General features: G+C 37.9%; 2 protein-coding genes across 4 annotated transcripts in view; one reads left to right on the forward strand and one right to left on the reverse strand.

Annotated features, from left to right (window-relative positions):
* Nucleotides 1-5,206, reverse strand: part of CUNH12orf4 (chromosome unknown C12orf4 homolog) — a 20,758-nt gene extending 15,552 nt beyond the window's left edge. The window contains exons 1-4 of one of the 3 annotated variants that reach the window (XM_061476434.1): nt 5,090-5,206; nt 3,062-3,256; nt 2,645-2,790; nt 1,056-1,237 (exon numbers count right to left, since the gene is read on the reverse strand). In XM_061476434.1, the coding sequence (XP_061332418.1) occupies nt 1,056-1,237; nt 2,645-2,790; nt 3,062-3,239 (506 nt within the window). In that variant the 5' untranslated portion in view covers nt 3,240-3,256; nt 5,090-5,206. Of the gene's footprint in view, nt 1-1,055; nt 1,238-2,644; nt 2,791-3,061; nt 3,257-4,465; nt 4,845-5,089 lie in introns of those variants that run through there. The other 2 variants (XM_061476435.1, XM_061476433.1) reach the window with 2 other exon arrangements.
* On the forward strand, nt 5,001-12,832 carry RAD51AP1 (RAD51 associated protein 1). The gene is made up of 8 exons (XM_061476436.1): nt 5,001-5,149; nt 5,903-5,952; nt 6,819-6,957; nt 7,784-7,890; nt 8,919-9,071; nt 10,206-10,361; nt 11,249-11,392; nt 12,225-12,832. The coding sequence occupies exons 1-8, from the start codon at nt 5,010-5,012 to the stop codon at nt 12,350-12,352; spliced, it is 1,017 nt and encodes a 338-aa protein (XP_061332420.1). The 5' UTR covers nt 5,001-5,009; the 3' UTR covers nt 12,353-12,832.
* The last annotated feature ends 914 nt before the right edge of the window (nt 12,833-13,746 follow it).

Consider the following 13,746-nt stretch of genomic DNA (forward strand, 5'->3'; position numbering starts at 1 on the left):
ATGTCCCCAAAATAAATTTGAGTTGAGGGTCAGGGATTCCCGCTGTTTACAGAGCTCCTGTGTAAACAACACACCTACACTTAGCTGGGATAGCTGCCACTAACATATGGTGCTCCTCGATTATGACAAATGGATATGACAAATTCCACCAGAATCAGTGCACAGCTATATCACACCAGAGCTCTGCAACATTACTGCTCTTAGGATTAACTGCTCTTTCTTCTATATACTACTTGAGAAGAGTCAAAATGGTCTGCTAACATGTTATCAGCAACCTCTATACCCAAATCAGAAATACGTACAATTCAGTCTATAATAAACTATATAAACAGGTATGCATTGTATAATGTGAGCTTAAACACGCACAATTCAAGAGTCAGACTGCCACTCTGAATGCTAAAACAGACCTACTTAGAATATCCTGGCACTTCACAAGCATCTACAGTATTTAGCATCTATAGTATTGTACGGGTTCCCTCTTGTGGACAAAGCAGCCACATGCAGTTATGCAAGCTTATTCGGAAACGCAGGATCCCACAGAAGACTTTCCTAAATTGCAAATTCAAAATTTTCTGATTTAAAGTTGGTTCAAGTCTATGCTCGTCTTTTCATATACTTTATTTTCATAAATCATAGAGTGATTAGGGTTGGAAAGGACTCTAAGACCATCTAGTATCAACCCCCCTGCAATTGGCCACCTCACACTTGACCATGTCACCCAAGGCCCTGTCCAACCTGGCCTGGATTTTCTAGATATCCTAAGCACTTTATGTTGCTATACCACTTAAAACGTGGATAGAACAATGGACATCAAACTTTCTATTACTTTGATGGCCTTAGCTTTTATTATTTTCAGTGTCTGAGGAGAACATAATATAGCGGACCCTAACGGTATAAGGCTAAGTATTATACAACTTTAAAGAGGGAAACCTAAAACTAAATAGGGCCTACGCAGACAAATACAAGTTGACACACATTGTCCTACAAGTTGTATAAACCCAGTGGCATGCACCCCTATTTATTAAGAGAGGAAAAAAAATAGAATAATGGAATACCTTTCCCGAAGTTTTTTCAGTTCCACATCTCTTTCACTTATTAATTCTGAGATGCTAACAAAATAATTGTGTTCCAGGTTTAACAGCATTTCAGAAGCTGGAGAATGTATAAGATCATGATAAACATCTGCAAAATCTTCATCCCAGCTGGTTTCTTCAGGTTTTGCATATTCTAAGGTTGTCTAAAAATGATAAAAGGCATTTTAAAGCATATGGTACCTTTTAGGACATACAAGGATCCCTCACAATGTTGGGTCAAAACCAACTGCGCATTCACACTGTTGCTCAATCTTAAACGTATGAAAATTATCTTATCAAAAAAAGGTAATTTTTGCTTTAATATTATATTATTTTAATAGTCTGTTTTAGAATATAGAAAGCTCAAATTTAAAAAATGTTTTCACTTTTTTTTCCCTTCCCATAGTCTCTTTCAAAGCAACTAACAACGGAAACATTAAGGTTTTGACTGCAATGAGGAATTGCCAATTTTCAGCCATCCCCAATTGGAAAGAACAATATCTGTAACAATATTTGCAGTTGATGAATTTCAGATAGGGTCCAAAACACCAGCTGTGCAAACAAAAATGTTTTTTCTAGAAAGGCTGACTAACCTCTGACATCACTAGAATTTGATCAGCAACACTGATTTAAGAAAAGACGGGTTTTATTGCACAAAGAATGGCCCAAAGATTCCAGTTTTTTAAGCTCCTTTTTACTGGAAAACTCCTTACATTTGTAATCATTTCCACCATGACAAACTGAGATTATATCATTGATGTGTAGGTTAGAAATGTCAATGAATGATCTAATCCTAACCCTTGCACTCAGGCCGACCTATTTGTAGAGACCACTAGCAGAGAAGACAGTAGATTCTTTCAAATGTTCTATCACATTCCTATGCTCACCCAATACAGATTTTTGTTAAGCTAATTTAGTTTTGTTGACATTCTTTAAGGCAGATGATTTGCTTCCAAATATCTTTATAACAGAAGAATTTTTCGGATTTTTTCACAACATTCTTCTACACTGCATGAAGCAAATTCAATTCCCATAAACTTTTCCTCAAATGCTGCAGTTTGTCATTTTGGTTTTTTTTTTTTCCTCTTTGCTAGAACTCCTCCAGTTCTTTTGCATTCTTGTTTTGAAGATCACATGCAAAACTGGATGCATTACTCCAGCTAAAATGTAAAATAGTTACATGAACACAGAAAATGAGCTGAAGAGTATCCCCCAAGTATATACTATTCCTCTGGAGACTTGATTGCCACTACTAAGATCCAGGATAGGAGTACTAATTTACTATCTCTTGCTTCGATTCTAATACATTATAGCCATTACGCCTATTTTTGTTTGACTATCACTAGCTATTTACCTGTCAATTTTCTGTTTCTACTAAATTCAAGAAAAGTCTAATTGATAACTAACAGGATGAAGACCTAATGATCACTTTCAGATAAAAAATAAAATTGTAAGAATTGACCAGTAAATTTCAGTGTAATTTTGCATCTTCACGGATGTCATTGTCCGTACATGCACACACACATTGACAAAGCAAGTCCTGAATATTAACTTTTCAGCCTTAATCTTACCTCTTTATAAGCTTTAGCCCAAGTATCTGCCAGCTGGTTTATGTCTACTTTTCCCGATTTCACTGCTTCCAGAGCCATTTCAGCTTCTCTATCATAATCTTTTATAGTTTCCTCTTCTACAAACTTCTTAAGAGACTGCTTCAGGTCTATTACAACAAGAAAAGAATGCCGCATCAACAAAACATGCCAGTAGAAGTATCAGTAATCATCTGGGAAACATACAAATAAAGTTTTTCTGAAAACATTTTACTTGGGCACCTTACTTGCTACTACTGACAATAGTTTAATGTTTTGTTGTCTTAAAAACAATTTTTTAAGACTGTTCTAACAAACACCCTTCTTTGGGTTTCTAAAAGGATGTTGTAAGACACTTGTGGACATGGACATATGACATTAATTTAAGAAATCAATTCTTACCATTTTCTATAAAGCATGGCAAATTGTGCAGAAGCATTAGACGTCCATGCAAATGACTAATATTCTCTTGCACAGGGAATTTGAGAGGCACGGTAAGCACTAAATGTTGATTTCCAGCATTGAATTTGTACATATAGTCTCTCTCTCTACTGCACATCTTTCCTTTATTAGGCTTCATCTTCTTGAGTTGATTTCCTGCGCTAGAAACAAAAATAACATGACCTAAATTCTTGTAAAAATGTAAGTAAAAATGCTAACTAAAACCATGGCTTTGTTAACAGCTTCTGGAAAGAAAAAATAAACCCCCAAAGTTTTCATACTCATCTTGACTTCCAAATACATGGGTTGGAACTGTAACACAAATAGCAGTTTACAAAACATTGAATGCTTCTAAACTGTAACTGAGTGTATCATTTTATGAATTAGATATAAAGAAGATGTAAGTTAGATAAAAGGAAGTTCTTCCCTGTGAGGATGATCAGGCACTGGAACAGGCTGCCCAAAGAACTGGTGAATACTCCATCCCTGGCAGTGCTCAAGGCCATGCTGTGGAGAACCTTGGGGGGCATGGTCCAAGGTGAGGCATCCCTGCCCATGGCAAGGGCATTGGAACTAGGTGATCTTAAGGTCCTTTCCAATGCTGACCATTCTGTGGTTCTATGATTCTATAATTTAGGTACTCACTGTTACAATTACAGTATAAGCATCCTGACTTAAAGGCAGAACCAGAACAAACAGCAAACTAACTAAACCACTGTAACTGCTGCCATGAACATCTCAAAATCCGAAATCCCTCACTGTAAATTAGGATTTTACTTCCTCCTTTCTGCAGCTGGTAGGTTTGAATTGGCAGGGGGGAGGCTGTGGAAGTTTGCAATCATTTTTACAAAAAGCTTATTTTTTTTTCACCTACTTTAGGATAGATTGTCATTATTTCTAAATAATACCATTGGAAATAAGCCAGGAGAAAAGCAAGATAACTGCTTACAGAATGAAAATACTGGATGGGATAACGTAACTATGTCACTAATTCTTCCCTCTACTCATTTACATTCCTCGTTCTAGAACATCACCTGCAAAGCAGGACACATCATTCCAGCTGAAACCTATGCTAAAAACTATTCTCCAAGCATAATACAAAAGAAAAAAGTCTATTTTCCATGGTATTTTCGACGGCAAGATTAATGGGGCCAGTTCACATTTTTCGTTTGTATTGGGGTTTTTTGTTTGTTTGGGGTTTGTACGTGTGTGAACAAACCTATATATTGGAAACGCGATTAAACAAATGAGTTACAAATTGCTTCACTGTAACACCAAAATCTCTGAACCCAAAGCAACCCAAAACGGTCTCCTGGCCCACAAGAGAAGGATTTAAACGGCACCACTTAGGAATGCAAAACTTACGAACTTTTTTCTGCAACCTCCCGACAAAACAAGGCTTAGCAGGGAAGAGAAGTGCAGTTCAGCAGCCGATGTGCCCCAGCAGAGAGGCCCAAACCCGGCGCTTGTGCCCCCAGCCACACCAAGGGCTCTGATGAGCCAGATCTGCTGCTCATGCCAAAGGAGGCGACATCAGCTCCCACCGCTGAAAACATAAAGCCAGCGGCGGGAAGAAAACGCCTGCAGGACCCCATCCACATTTACCCCGCCGGCAAGGCTCCGACACCCCAGAGTAAGCACAGCCCCACAGCTCGGATGGGGCAGCGCCCGCGGGGACTACAGCCGGTTCCCCCGCCGCCGAAGGCAGGACCGATGTCTTCCTCCTTCTGCGCTCACCTGGGTGCCAGGCGGGCAGGTGAGGGAGCGCGGCGGCCAGCGCCGCCCGGGGGAGAATGGCAGCGAAGAGCTTCCGCCACTGAGGAAGGCGACGGCGGGCGGCTCCCGCCTCCCCATGAACCCTTCGCATCCGGAGCCGCAGATTCGCCGCCCACCCTCCCGCTTGTAGCGAATGTGCCGACGAGCGCCCGCTCCCGCGCAGTTGAGCGCGTTGCCGGCGCCAAGGGAGAGGCGGAGGGGGCGGGATAGAACCGCCGTTAGCGGCGGGTGTACCCGGCGGCCCGGAGCTGGGATGGCGCGGCCGGTGAGGAGGTGAGGGCTGCGGCGGAGCCGGGGAGGACCGAGGACCGACCGCGGTGCGACCGGCGACGAAGTGCGCGGGGCCCTGAGTGACATTTCCTCGAAAGCGTGAGGCGGGCGCGCGCCGCCGTTGGCGGCCGTTTCTCGATGAGGGGGCGTTTCGGGTCATCACGGGCTTACGGGGGCCCTGTGCCTCCACACCGAGCCGTTTCATGGCCCCTTCTAGCGTTGGGGCTTAAGGACAGGCCTGCGCCGTTTTCCCTTCCAGATGGAGGGAAACGCGGGGCTTCTCCCTGGGACGGGCAGCAGGAGCATCTGTCTCGCGGAGAGCAGCGGACCCCGGGCTGAGGGGTGGGCTTGGGAGCCCCGTTTGTGCTTCCCGCTGGAGAGAATAGCGCCTCACTGCAGAGACGGCAGTGCCACACCGGAAACGGGCTGGAAGGTGCGCGGAAAACATATTTGAAATGCCTAAAAGTGACCCGGGAGAGGAGTAATTGCACAGTAGCAGCTCTGAGATGGTGTGGGTGTAAGCAAAATGTAATGCTCCCACAATACGAACGAGAAGCACTTTATTTTAAGATTTGTTAAAAATCTAGAAGCTATTCCCAATAACAATGTTGTATACACTAACACTGATTGGTTATACATACATTTAAACGTGTGTTGCTTTTTTCATATAAAACGTAATCTACCCCAAAATAAAGTGTTAACAAGTCGTGATGCTCAGTCTGAAAGGTCTAATAGTGTATGGGTTTTTTGCCACAGGAGCAAGAAAATTGTTGATTATTCTCAGTTTGGGGATTTAGAAGATGATGGTAAGTAACATATTCTTGTACGTAACAAAAATACCAAACAAAAATGTAGCCACCCAAAAAGTCATGAGAGTGTCTTTAATGAATTAGTTCATTGAGAATGCTGTGACTGTTTTCACTGGAAGTGGTCTGGGAATGCTGCTGAATATTCTAATTCAACAAGAGTATGATGGTTGTAAGCCAGAGTGTAACAACAGTATGTTAGGAAACTGGTGAATACACTGTGTCGTGTTGCAGGAAAATCAGTTTCTCTCCCTGCCTCAGTTTTCAGTGGTAATTTGCTACTCCATGTTCTGATTACCAGTTCAAAGGTGTTTAAATGAACACAAACAAATTCTGTTTTGTTTTTTTTTTTTTTTCAAGTGTAATACCTATTAGGCTTTATAAGCAAAGGAGTGTTGAAAACAAATAATCTACAATCTGTTTTTCTTATCAATGTAACTTGACTCCTATGTCCTTACCCTAAACCCATCAAGACAGAGCTGCAGCTTAGATCTACATACAAAACTGTTAATGACAGTGATTACTATTAGAATTGATAACTCTTCAGCATATCAAAAGGTGAACTTCTAGTTACTGAAAATCAGGTAACGTTGGACATTTAAGCTTTATTGCCTTATTGGTAATAAAAATTGAAATCATTATCTCTTGAATACAAGCATGTGCCAAAGAGGTCTTGTTAAGTTTTCATTTAAAATTCATTTATGTAAGGATACTGCAGTTCTAGTTGTATCCTTGAAAAATAGAATTAATTTTAAAAAGGTTACTTTTGGTATATTTTCAGTCTGTGATGAAGTTGAATGACTTCTTCTGGCCATACAGAAGAATATAAGGAAACTCATTTAAGCTTGTTGCTGTTTCCCAAACAGATGAAGACTTTGCATGTATAGCTGCACCTTCAAGCAAAAAATCCAGAACACAGCTCAAGGAACCAAAGGAGAAGAAGGAGAAGCAAAAAAAGCCACAGAAAGAATTGACTCCACCGCCAAAGCAGACACCTAGTAAAAGGTAAGAAACACTGAAATATGGTTAATTCTGTGTAATGATGGATTTCAGTAATAGTTTGGTGTCATGTTACATCCCACTCCCCAAGCCCCGCAACCCCCTTGAGTTTTAAGCAGCTGAAAATACACAATAGCATATTAGCATAATAAAAGACTTTCAGCTTTATTGATACAGTTGCAAATCAGGGATAATGTAATTATGCATAGAGTTGGGAAAAGTTGCCTGAGTTCAGTAGTGAGCTGTGTCTGTTCTGTTACAGCTCTAAAAATCTCCAGCAAGCAGCCTGTATAGGTGCAGAAACAAGTTTGCATGTCTTGATCTTGTTTTGATATTTCTACAGCGCATGATAATTGTAACAATTCTTAGTTACTTAAGGACTCCTAAAACTGAGAAATATAAAGACACTTAAAAATTTACTCTTTAAAACAGAACATACTTAAAGCTTGATATATATAAAAAAGTCAGTGTCTACGAAAAAAGAAATCTGATTATTTTGGTAGTAAAGTTGTATATAAATACTACATTTCAGTGTGTTTTTTCAAGCAAAAATAACATTTTCTCTAATAATACCAGTTACTAGTTTATATATATATCTGTACATACAATGTTTTGCAATCATAGAACCTTTATACATAGTGTGCTTTAATATTAGTGTGTACTTTGTCTAAATCATTTAAGGAAGTAATATTCATAATACTCTGTACATACTGAAATATTAATATCTTTTCAAGTATTTGAATTTTACAAAGTTCAGTGAATCAGAAATAGATATCTAACACTCATGCCATTGTTTTATTATTTAGCATGTTTGGTTTGGGTTTTTTTTCAGGATATCTTTGGATGACAAACTTTATCAAAGAGATTTGGAAGTTGCCTTAGCCTTATCCATCAAACAGAAGTCTGCAAATATTGCCGAGGTGCAACATTCACAACAAGGTTATTTTACATTTGACTGCAACACTATTTATATGTAGTGAATTTGAACATGACTATTTTACAGTGAAATAGTTTGAAAGTCATGTTTTATTTCAAGATGTCATGATTAGGAAATGAGAATTTCTAGGTAGTCCCTCTTCTTATGTTTTGGGGATTGGGTTTTTTGGGGGGTTTGGTTTGGTTGGGGTTTTTTTTTGTGTGGAAAAATAACTTTTCTGTAAGAACGTCCAAACATAGTTTTCTTAATATCTTAACCTTTTACAATGTGTTTTTTGTGTACTTATGTTTTATATTCTTTTTTGTTTGTTTTCTGGATGCTAAAACAGGTAAGGATTTTGAATTGGAAAATGTACAAAGGAGACCCCTTTTTTCCAACTGCAGTGTAGACAGTGAACTTTTAGGTAAGCTATTCTCAAACTCTGTCTTTTCAGATACAGAATTTCAAGATGTATTTAAGTATTTTAATGTCTTGTTTTCACTTACATGGAAAAAATAGTCTTTATCTTAAACAAAGACTGAAAGATGCAGCAACTTTTTCATCCAATCTTAAAATGGGAAGATGTGGATTGCTGAATGAGATTGTTACAGATCACTAAAAGTTTGTTGGAAAAACAAACAGACATGTGATGGTTTTAGATGCTGAGTTGATTTACTTCTTCAAGAAGCTGCACTTGCCTTCAGCTCTGGAATGGGTCCACAATAGCTAAGCATCAGCTAAACATAACTAAAACATTAGCTATACCGCTGGAAACTTTTTAATTTTTCCAGTTTTATTTTTGGTCTCCTGTTCTTTTGTTAACTGCATTACAAATAAATATTGATAACTTTCACAACCAGAATTTACAGTTTGGTCACTTAAGATAGTAAAATGAGAATCACATGAAAACAAGTGCCAATGATGCACTTCTATATAGTATACTTCAAAATCACAAAAATAAATTCTGAGGGCTCAAATACCTGCTTCTTTTTTTTGAGAAGAAGTAATAGTTTTACTGTGAATTTGGATTAGACCAAGCTCTGCTTTCTAGGTCTCAATCAAGTTATGGATGATGATGTACCTAGGGCTGATGGTATACAAAGGACAACAGCATCTAACGTTCCTGCACATCAAAAGAAGCTACTGACTGTTGACAGTGATGACAGAAAGCATGCTACTGACTCTGAGCCAGAGTGTGTACCCAGTAAGGTCTCCTCTATAAAAACCCTTAGATGTGTTTTGAATGTGATTCCTTAAACACGGTTAATATTTTCAGTGAAATGCATTCTGCTTCTGTTGTATATTCCCCCTTGACCCCTTACTGAAGCATTATCTTTTAATATTAGTGACATCTCAGTTGCCCTTTGGCACTAAATCTAAACATTGGAGCTTGTTCTAACACATTTGCCGAACTGGCAGAAGTTATCCTACTTCTCTGCATTTGCAGAAGTATGTCAGAACAAATTTCTACCATCTTTGTCCAGGAAGGTTTCATGTCTTTAGAGAGCCTCTGTTAATTTTTCCTGTTGTTGTCTGGGGTTTGGATCAAAACATTGACTCTGGAGTACAATGTGGTATTAGTGCTCCTAGTATTTGCTTTGTTTAAGCTTATTGAAAAAAAGTAAGTAGCTTTCCTTCTTTCCTTTCTTCAGTCCTCAACTCTCAGAAGACAATGCTGCATCTGACTGGAGGTCAGGGTAGCCTCATGCTCTGCTTCTGGTAGAAGTCTAGTATTGAATGCCTGCAGAGTATGACAGTCACCTCATTCCCCAGTGGTTAACGTGTCTATCCATTCTTTTATTCATTACTTTAAGGATTATTGCAATGTGTTTCCAGAATTGCCAGTGCAAAAGATAGATCAGGGAAATCATCCACATACTCCTGTTGATAGAGAACTATTTTTAGAATTTGCTAATGTCCTTTTTTTTTTAATAGTGAATCTGTGAAATCTTTCTTGCAGCTGAAATTAGACATAGTGTTTTTCCACTTCAGTCATGACTAAGAATATGTAAAAATCAGAATCCCTGCCAAATGACTTTAACATTTTCATCTTGCACACATGGAATATCGGTAATTCTGCTGTTAAATTATTACTGTATGCAGTTTATACCAGGGTGTTCCATTATTAAAGTTCAGAGCAAGAATTCTGTAAATACATAATGTTTTATGGAGGTTATTTCTTTCTCAGTTCGGCATATAAATATGTTCAAATTTGGTTTATTGTATCTTTAAGGTAACCTGGGTTTTTATGTCCAGAGTGTGATTAGAAGGCCCTGGAGTAATATAATAGTAGATTGTATTTCATGTAGAGAGATGACATCCCTTTTTCTTGCTGTAGGTGAGGAGTCAGAAGAAGATTCAGATTACAGTGAAGATGATGATGAAGACTTTGCTATGGAAAAGAAAAAAGCCAAAGGAAATAAAAAGGAAACCAGACAAAAGATGCCAGTGGAAAGAGAGAAGAAAACTTCCAAATCCAGGATTAATACTACAGGTAAGTTTGCATGATGAATTTGAAATAGACTTTTTTATAATGAACGTCCCTTTTATTTTTCACTGAAGAAATAGATAGATTTGGCTGACAGCCTGACTGTGCAGGGTTATGATGAAAATGAAGTACTATATGCAGAATAAAAGGAGGAAAGCAGAAAAAAATCCTGAAAGAAAGAACATTCTGTAGTAAACTAATGCTTCTTACAAAGAAAAGCAGGCAAAAGTGAATAGGCAATTAATTTCTATTTTTGTAACTATACCTAGCTTTTAAGAAAAGGCGTGAGTGATCTGAGGATTGTTATTTTTTTTAAATTATAATCTCAGATCTTCCTCTTGCATTTGCATTTATGAATGTTTAATTCAAGGATAGCTAAAGAAAGCTAGTCCTACTATCCACTTGGCGAAAACTAGTAAATAGTCATGCTCTTCAGAGTTAATTGGTCACTGTGTCACTAGTGCAATTTATTTTAAATAGTTTAAGAAAATACTTAATCATGGTGTTAATTTTGTGTCTGACTTGGTAATGTGTTTTAGTTTCAGGCCTAAATTTAAAACATGTAATTTAGTTTAAAATTACTTTTAGGTGTAACAAAGAATGGTTTGCTTTGTGTAGTTGACAGAAGAATCTTCTGTCTTAGAAATCCAACATTTGGCAGGTCCTGAAGAAGAAGTTGTTGTACTGCTTATTGTCAAACTAGGTTTGAAATTCTAGAGTATAACAAGACTGACTTTATAAATATATACTGATAAAGATGTGACAATGTAGTAACATTATTTCACTCAATACAGAGAGCTCATGCTGCACAATGATCAATCATCTTATGCGGTGTGGTAATTTCTCTGCTGAAGAGTATTCTTCTAAGGTTGTTTTTTTTATTTCCAACGAAGTATCGTCTGTAGTTTCTCCTTTTGGGAGAACAGAACAAAAATCTGCGCAAACACAAAAGATGATGTCCAGTTCTTCAGGCCCAGTTGGAAGGCCTCTACATACATCAAGTCCTGTATCAGATAAGCCTAAATGGATACCACCAGGTACCTTTAAGATTGCAATTATAAACAGATAGGTTAGTTGACTTAAGTTTTTAGCAGTCTCTCCTAAAAGCAAACAAACAATATTTCAAAACAATGACTGACCTCTTACAATGAAAGTTATTCTTTTGAACTTATATTTAAAAGAAAAGAAAAAAAGACTATCTCTGCTTCTTTTTCCTCTTACAGCATAATTCTTAAATGCTTCATGTGGGGTGGTTAATTAAATGTTATACAGAGTGTGGATCAGATCTTAATCCAGGATTGTTTTGTGGCCATTTCTCTCTTAATAACAGCTTTCTTTATCTCTGGTATGTGCTGCATTCTTACCTGTTCTGAACAAATAATACTACCAAAATGCTGGAGTGTTTTAACTGCTGTAGTAAAGCGAATGCTTTATTTTTTTAAGGTTTTTGAGCATGCTTCTGCTGACTCCTGCCTCTTGCTTTGATTTTCCTTCATATTTGCTCTTCTTTCCTGTACATGTTTATTTCTGTTTGGCTCCTTTCTCTCAAGTCTTTTTTTCACACTTGGACTTGTGTTCAGTTGTGTGATTCTCTGTGGAGCACCTGAAAACGCATAGTATTCTGGAAACAGTATATGCTTGTCCAGTGCTGCTCCAGTGTGTTGTGCTGGTTAATTAAATTGTACACAATACCTTCTGCATTGGCTCACAAATAGATTGATTCCCAGACCTTTTTGCAGTACCTTTAGAATACTGTTTTTGTTCTACTGTGACAACTATAAAAAGACAGCAGTCGTATAATATCCCTCCTCTCCCCAAGTCTCTTAAGCTTTCTTTCTGGTTTGTTTTGTTTTGTTGGTTTTTTTTCAGCTGCCTCAGGAAGCAGTAATAACTCTATGAGATGTGTTTCTCTTAAATCACCTACTCAGTGTCTTAGACTCGGCCTCTCCAGACTAGCAAGAGTCAAACCACTGCATCCCAGTGCTGCCAGCAGTTAAGTGGTCAGTGACAAGGTGACATGTGACAGAAAAGACTTTGGAAAGTGTTTTGCTTATGAATAAGCAAAAGCCTCATGGCATCATCGGTATTGGAGGACTGTTGTTTATGTATGTATCTTATAATGATTTTTTATTCTGCAAAATGCTAGGTATCCTTAAGCGCTACTAAATAATAATACTATTTAATCAAGGTGACATCTGGGTCACCAGCTTTTTCATGTATTATATTCTGATATGTGGGTTTGTGGTAATTTTAATTCTCTGATATCTAAACTCTTGGCATTAAAATAGTCTACACAGCACTATGTCAGTTATAGAATGCGATATCTTAACACAGTGAAAGTCACAGTTTAAAAAATATTTCTTGGAAGAGTTACCGCTTTCCACCCCCTTCTTGGGAAGTATGTCGCCACTCTCAAAATCTGTTAATGTTTGCATATCTTGTATGTGGATGTTAATTATTTTGAATGTATTATAAATGGGAGGTTTCTTAGAATGTTGTATTTTTTAATAAAATAAAATTCTTTATATAACCAAATTAGTAATATTAATTGACTTTATTAATTTTGAAAATCACTTATGACTTCTAAATTTTTGCTGCGGTCTGGCAGATATTTTTGCCTGTGCATACTGTTACTGGAAGTCAACAGCATTAGCCAGGCTTGGACAGTGAGACTTTTGCTTTGACCTCTTTGGTTTTCATTGAAGACCGTGATACTGTGCATAGTTAGATTTTGTAAAGCACTGAATAATGAAACTGAGCTTTCAAACTTGTTATTCACAATGTAAATGATTTCCCACCTAAGCATAATGATTGTGTCAGATGACAGAGCAGATGCATTTCCCTTGTATTGCTAAAGGTATCTGGTTATGACTTAGTGAATTGCATTAACAAAGGAATATATAGCCATATTCAGAGTAATTACACAGACAAAAGTGTGGTGTTGCCTACAGTAAAATTATGGTATAACAAAAAAAAATTTAACAGTATAGTACTTACATTATTAAAATAAGATACATGCATATTTTTTATATTTATTAAGAACAATGTACGGATTGCCTTATAGAAGGAATGAGAAGAAATCAGTGGATGATAATCTGTTTCTCAGAAAAAAAGGAAACGTAGGCATTGTGACATAAAATCTCCACATTTTGGATTCCTGGCATGGAATCACATAGCCCTGTGAAGTGTGATCCCATGAGCTGGGCTAAGTGAGTTAAGGAGGGGAGGCAGTGCCCTGGTGTCTCTAGCGCTTGTCTGACTCTGTCACAAGTCACCTTGGCTTGCTAAAGTGACACATTGGTAGACTAGAAGTTGACAGCAGGTTGCCATCAGATGAGCTTGAAACTGATTCCAAACAAGGGTGATGCAGGAGTACCCACAGGAGGAAAGG

This window comes from Pezoporus flaviventris, unplaced genomic scaffold (genome assembly GCF_033815535.1).
Source record: "Pezoporus flaviventris isolate CSIRO_AGI_PZ_B2104156 unplaced genomic scaffold, CSIRO_AGI_Pfla_v1 ptg000096l, whole genome shotgun sequence".
Taxonomy (NCBI): Eukaryota; Metazoa; Chordata; class Aves; order Psittaciformes; family Psittacidae; genus Pezoporus; species Pezoporus flaviventris.

What these genes read in the sequence shown, in the direction of transcription:
- RAD51AP1 (XM_061476436.1), top strand. Translation starts at nt 5,010, where the DNA reads ATGTGCCGACGAGCGCCCGCTCCCGCGCAGTTGAGCGCGTTGCCGGCG. An exon ending in AAGCAGACACCTAGTAAAAG is followed by an intron (nt 6,958 to 7,783) that starts GTAAGAAACACT and finishes GTTTTTTTTCAG; the next exon opens with GATATCTTTGGATGACAAAC. An exon ending in GGTGCAACATTCACAACAAG is followed by an intron (nt 7,891 to 8,918) that starts GTTATTTTACAT and finishes TCTGCTTTCTAG; the next exon opens with GTCTCAATCAAGTTATGGAT.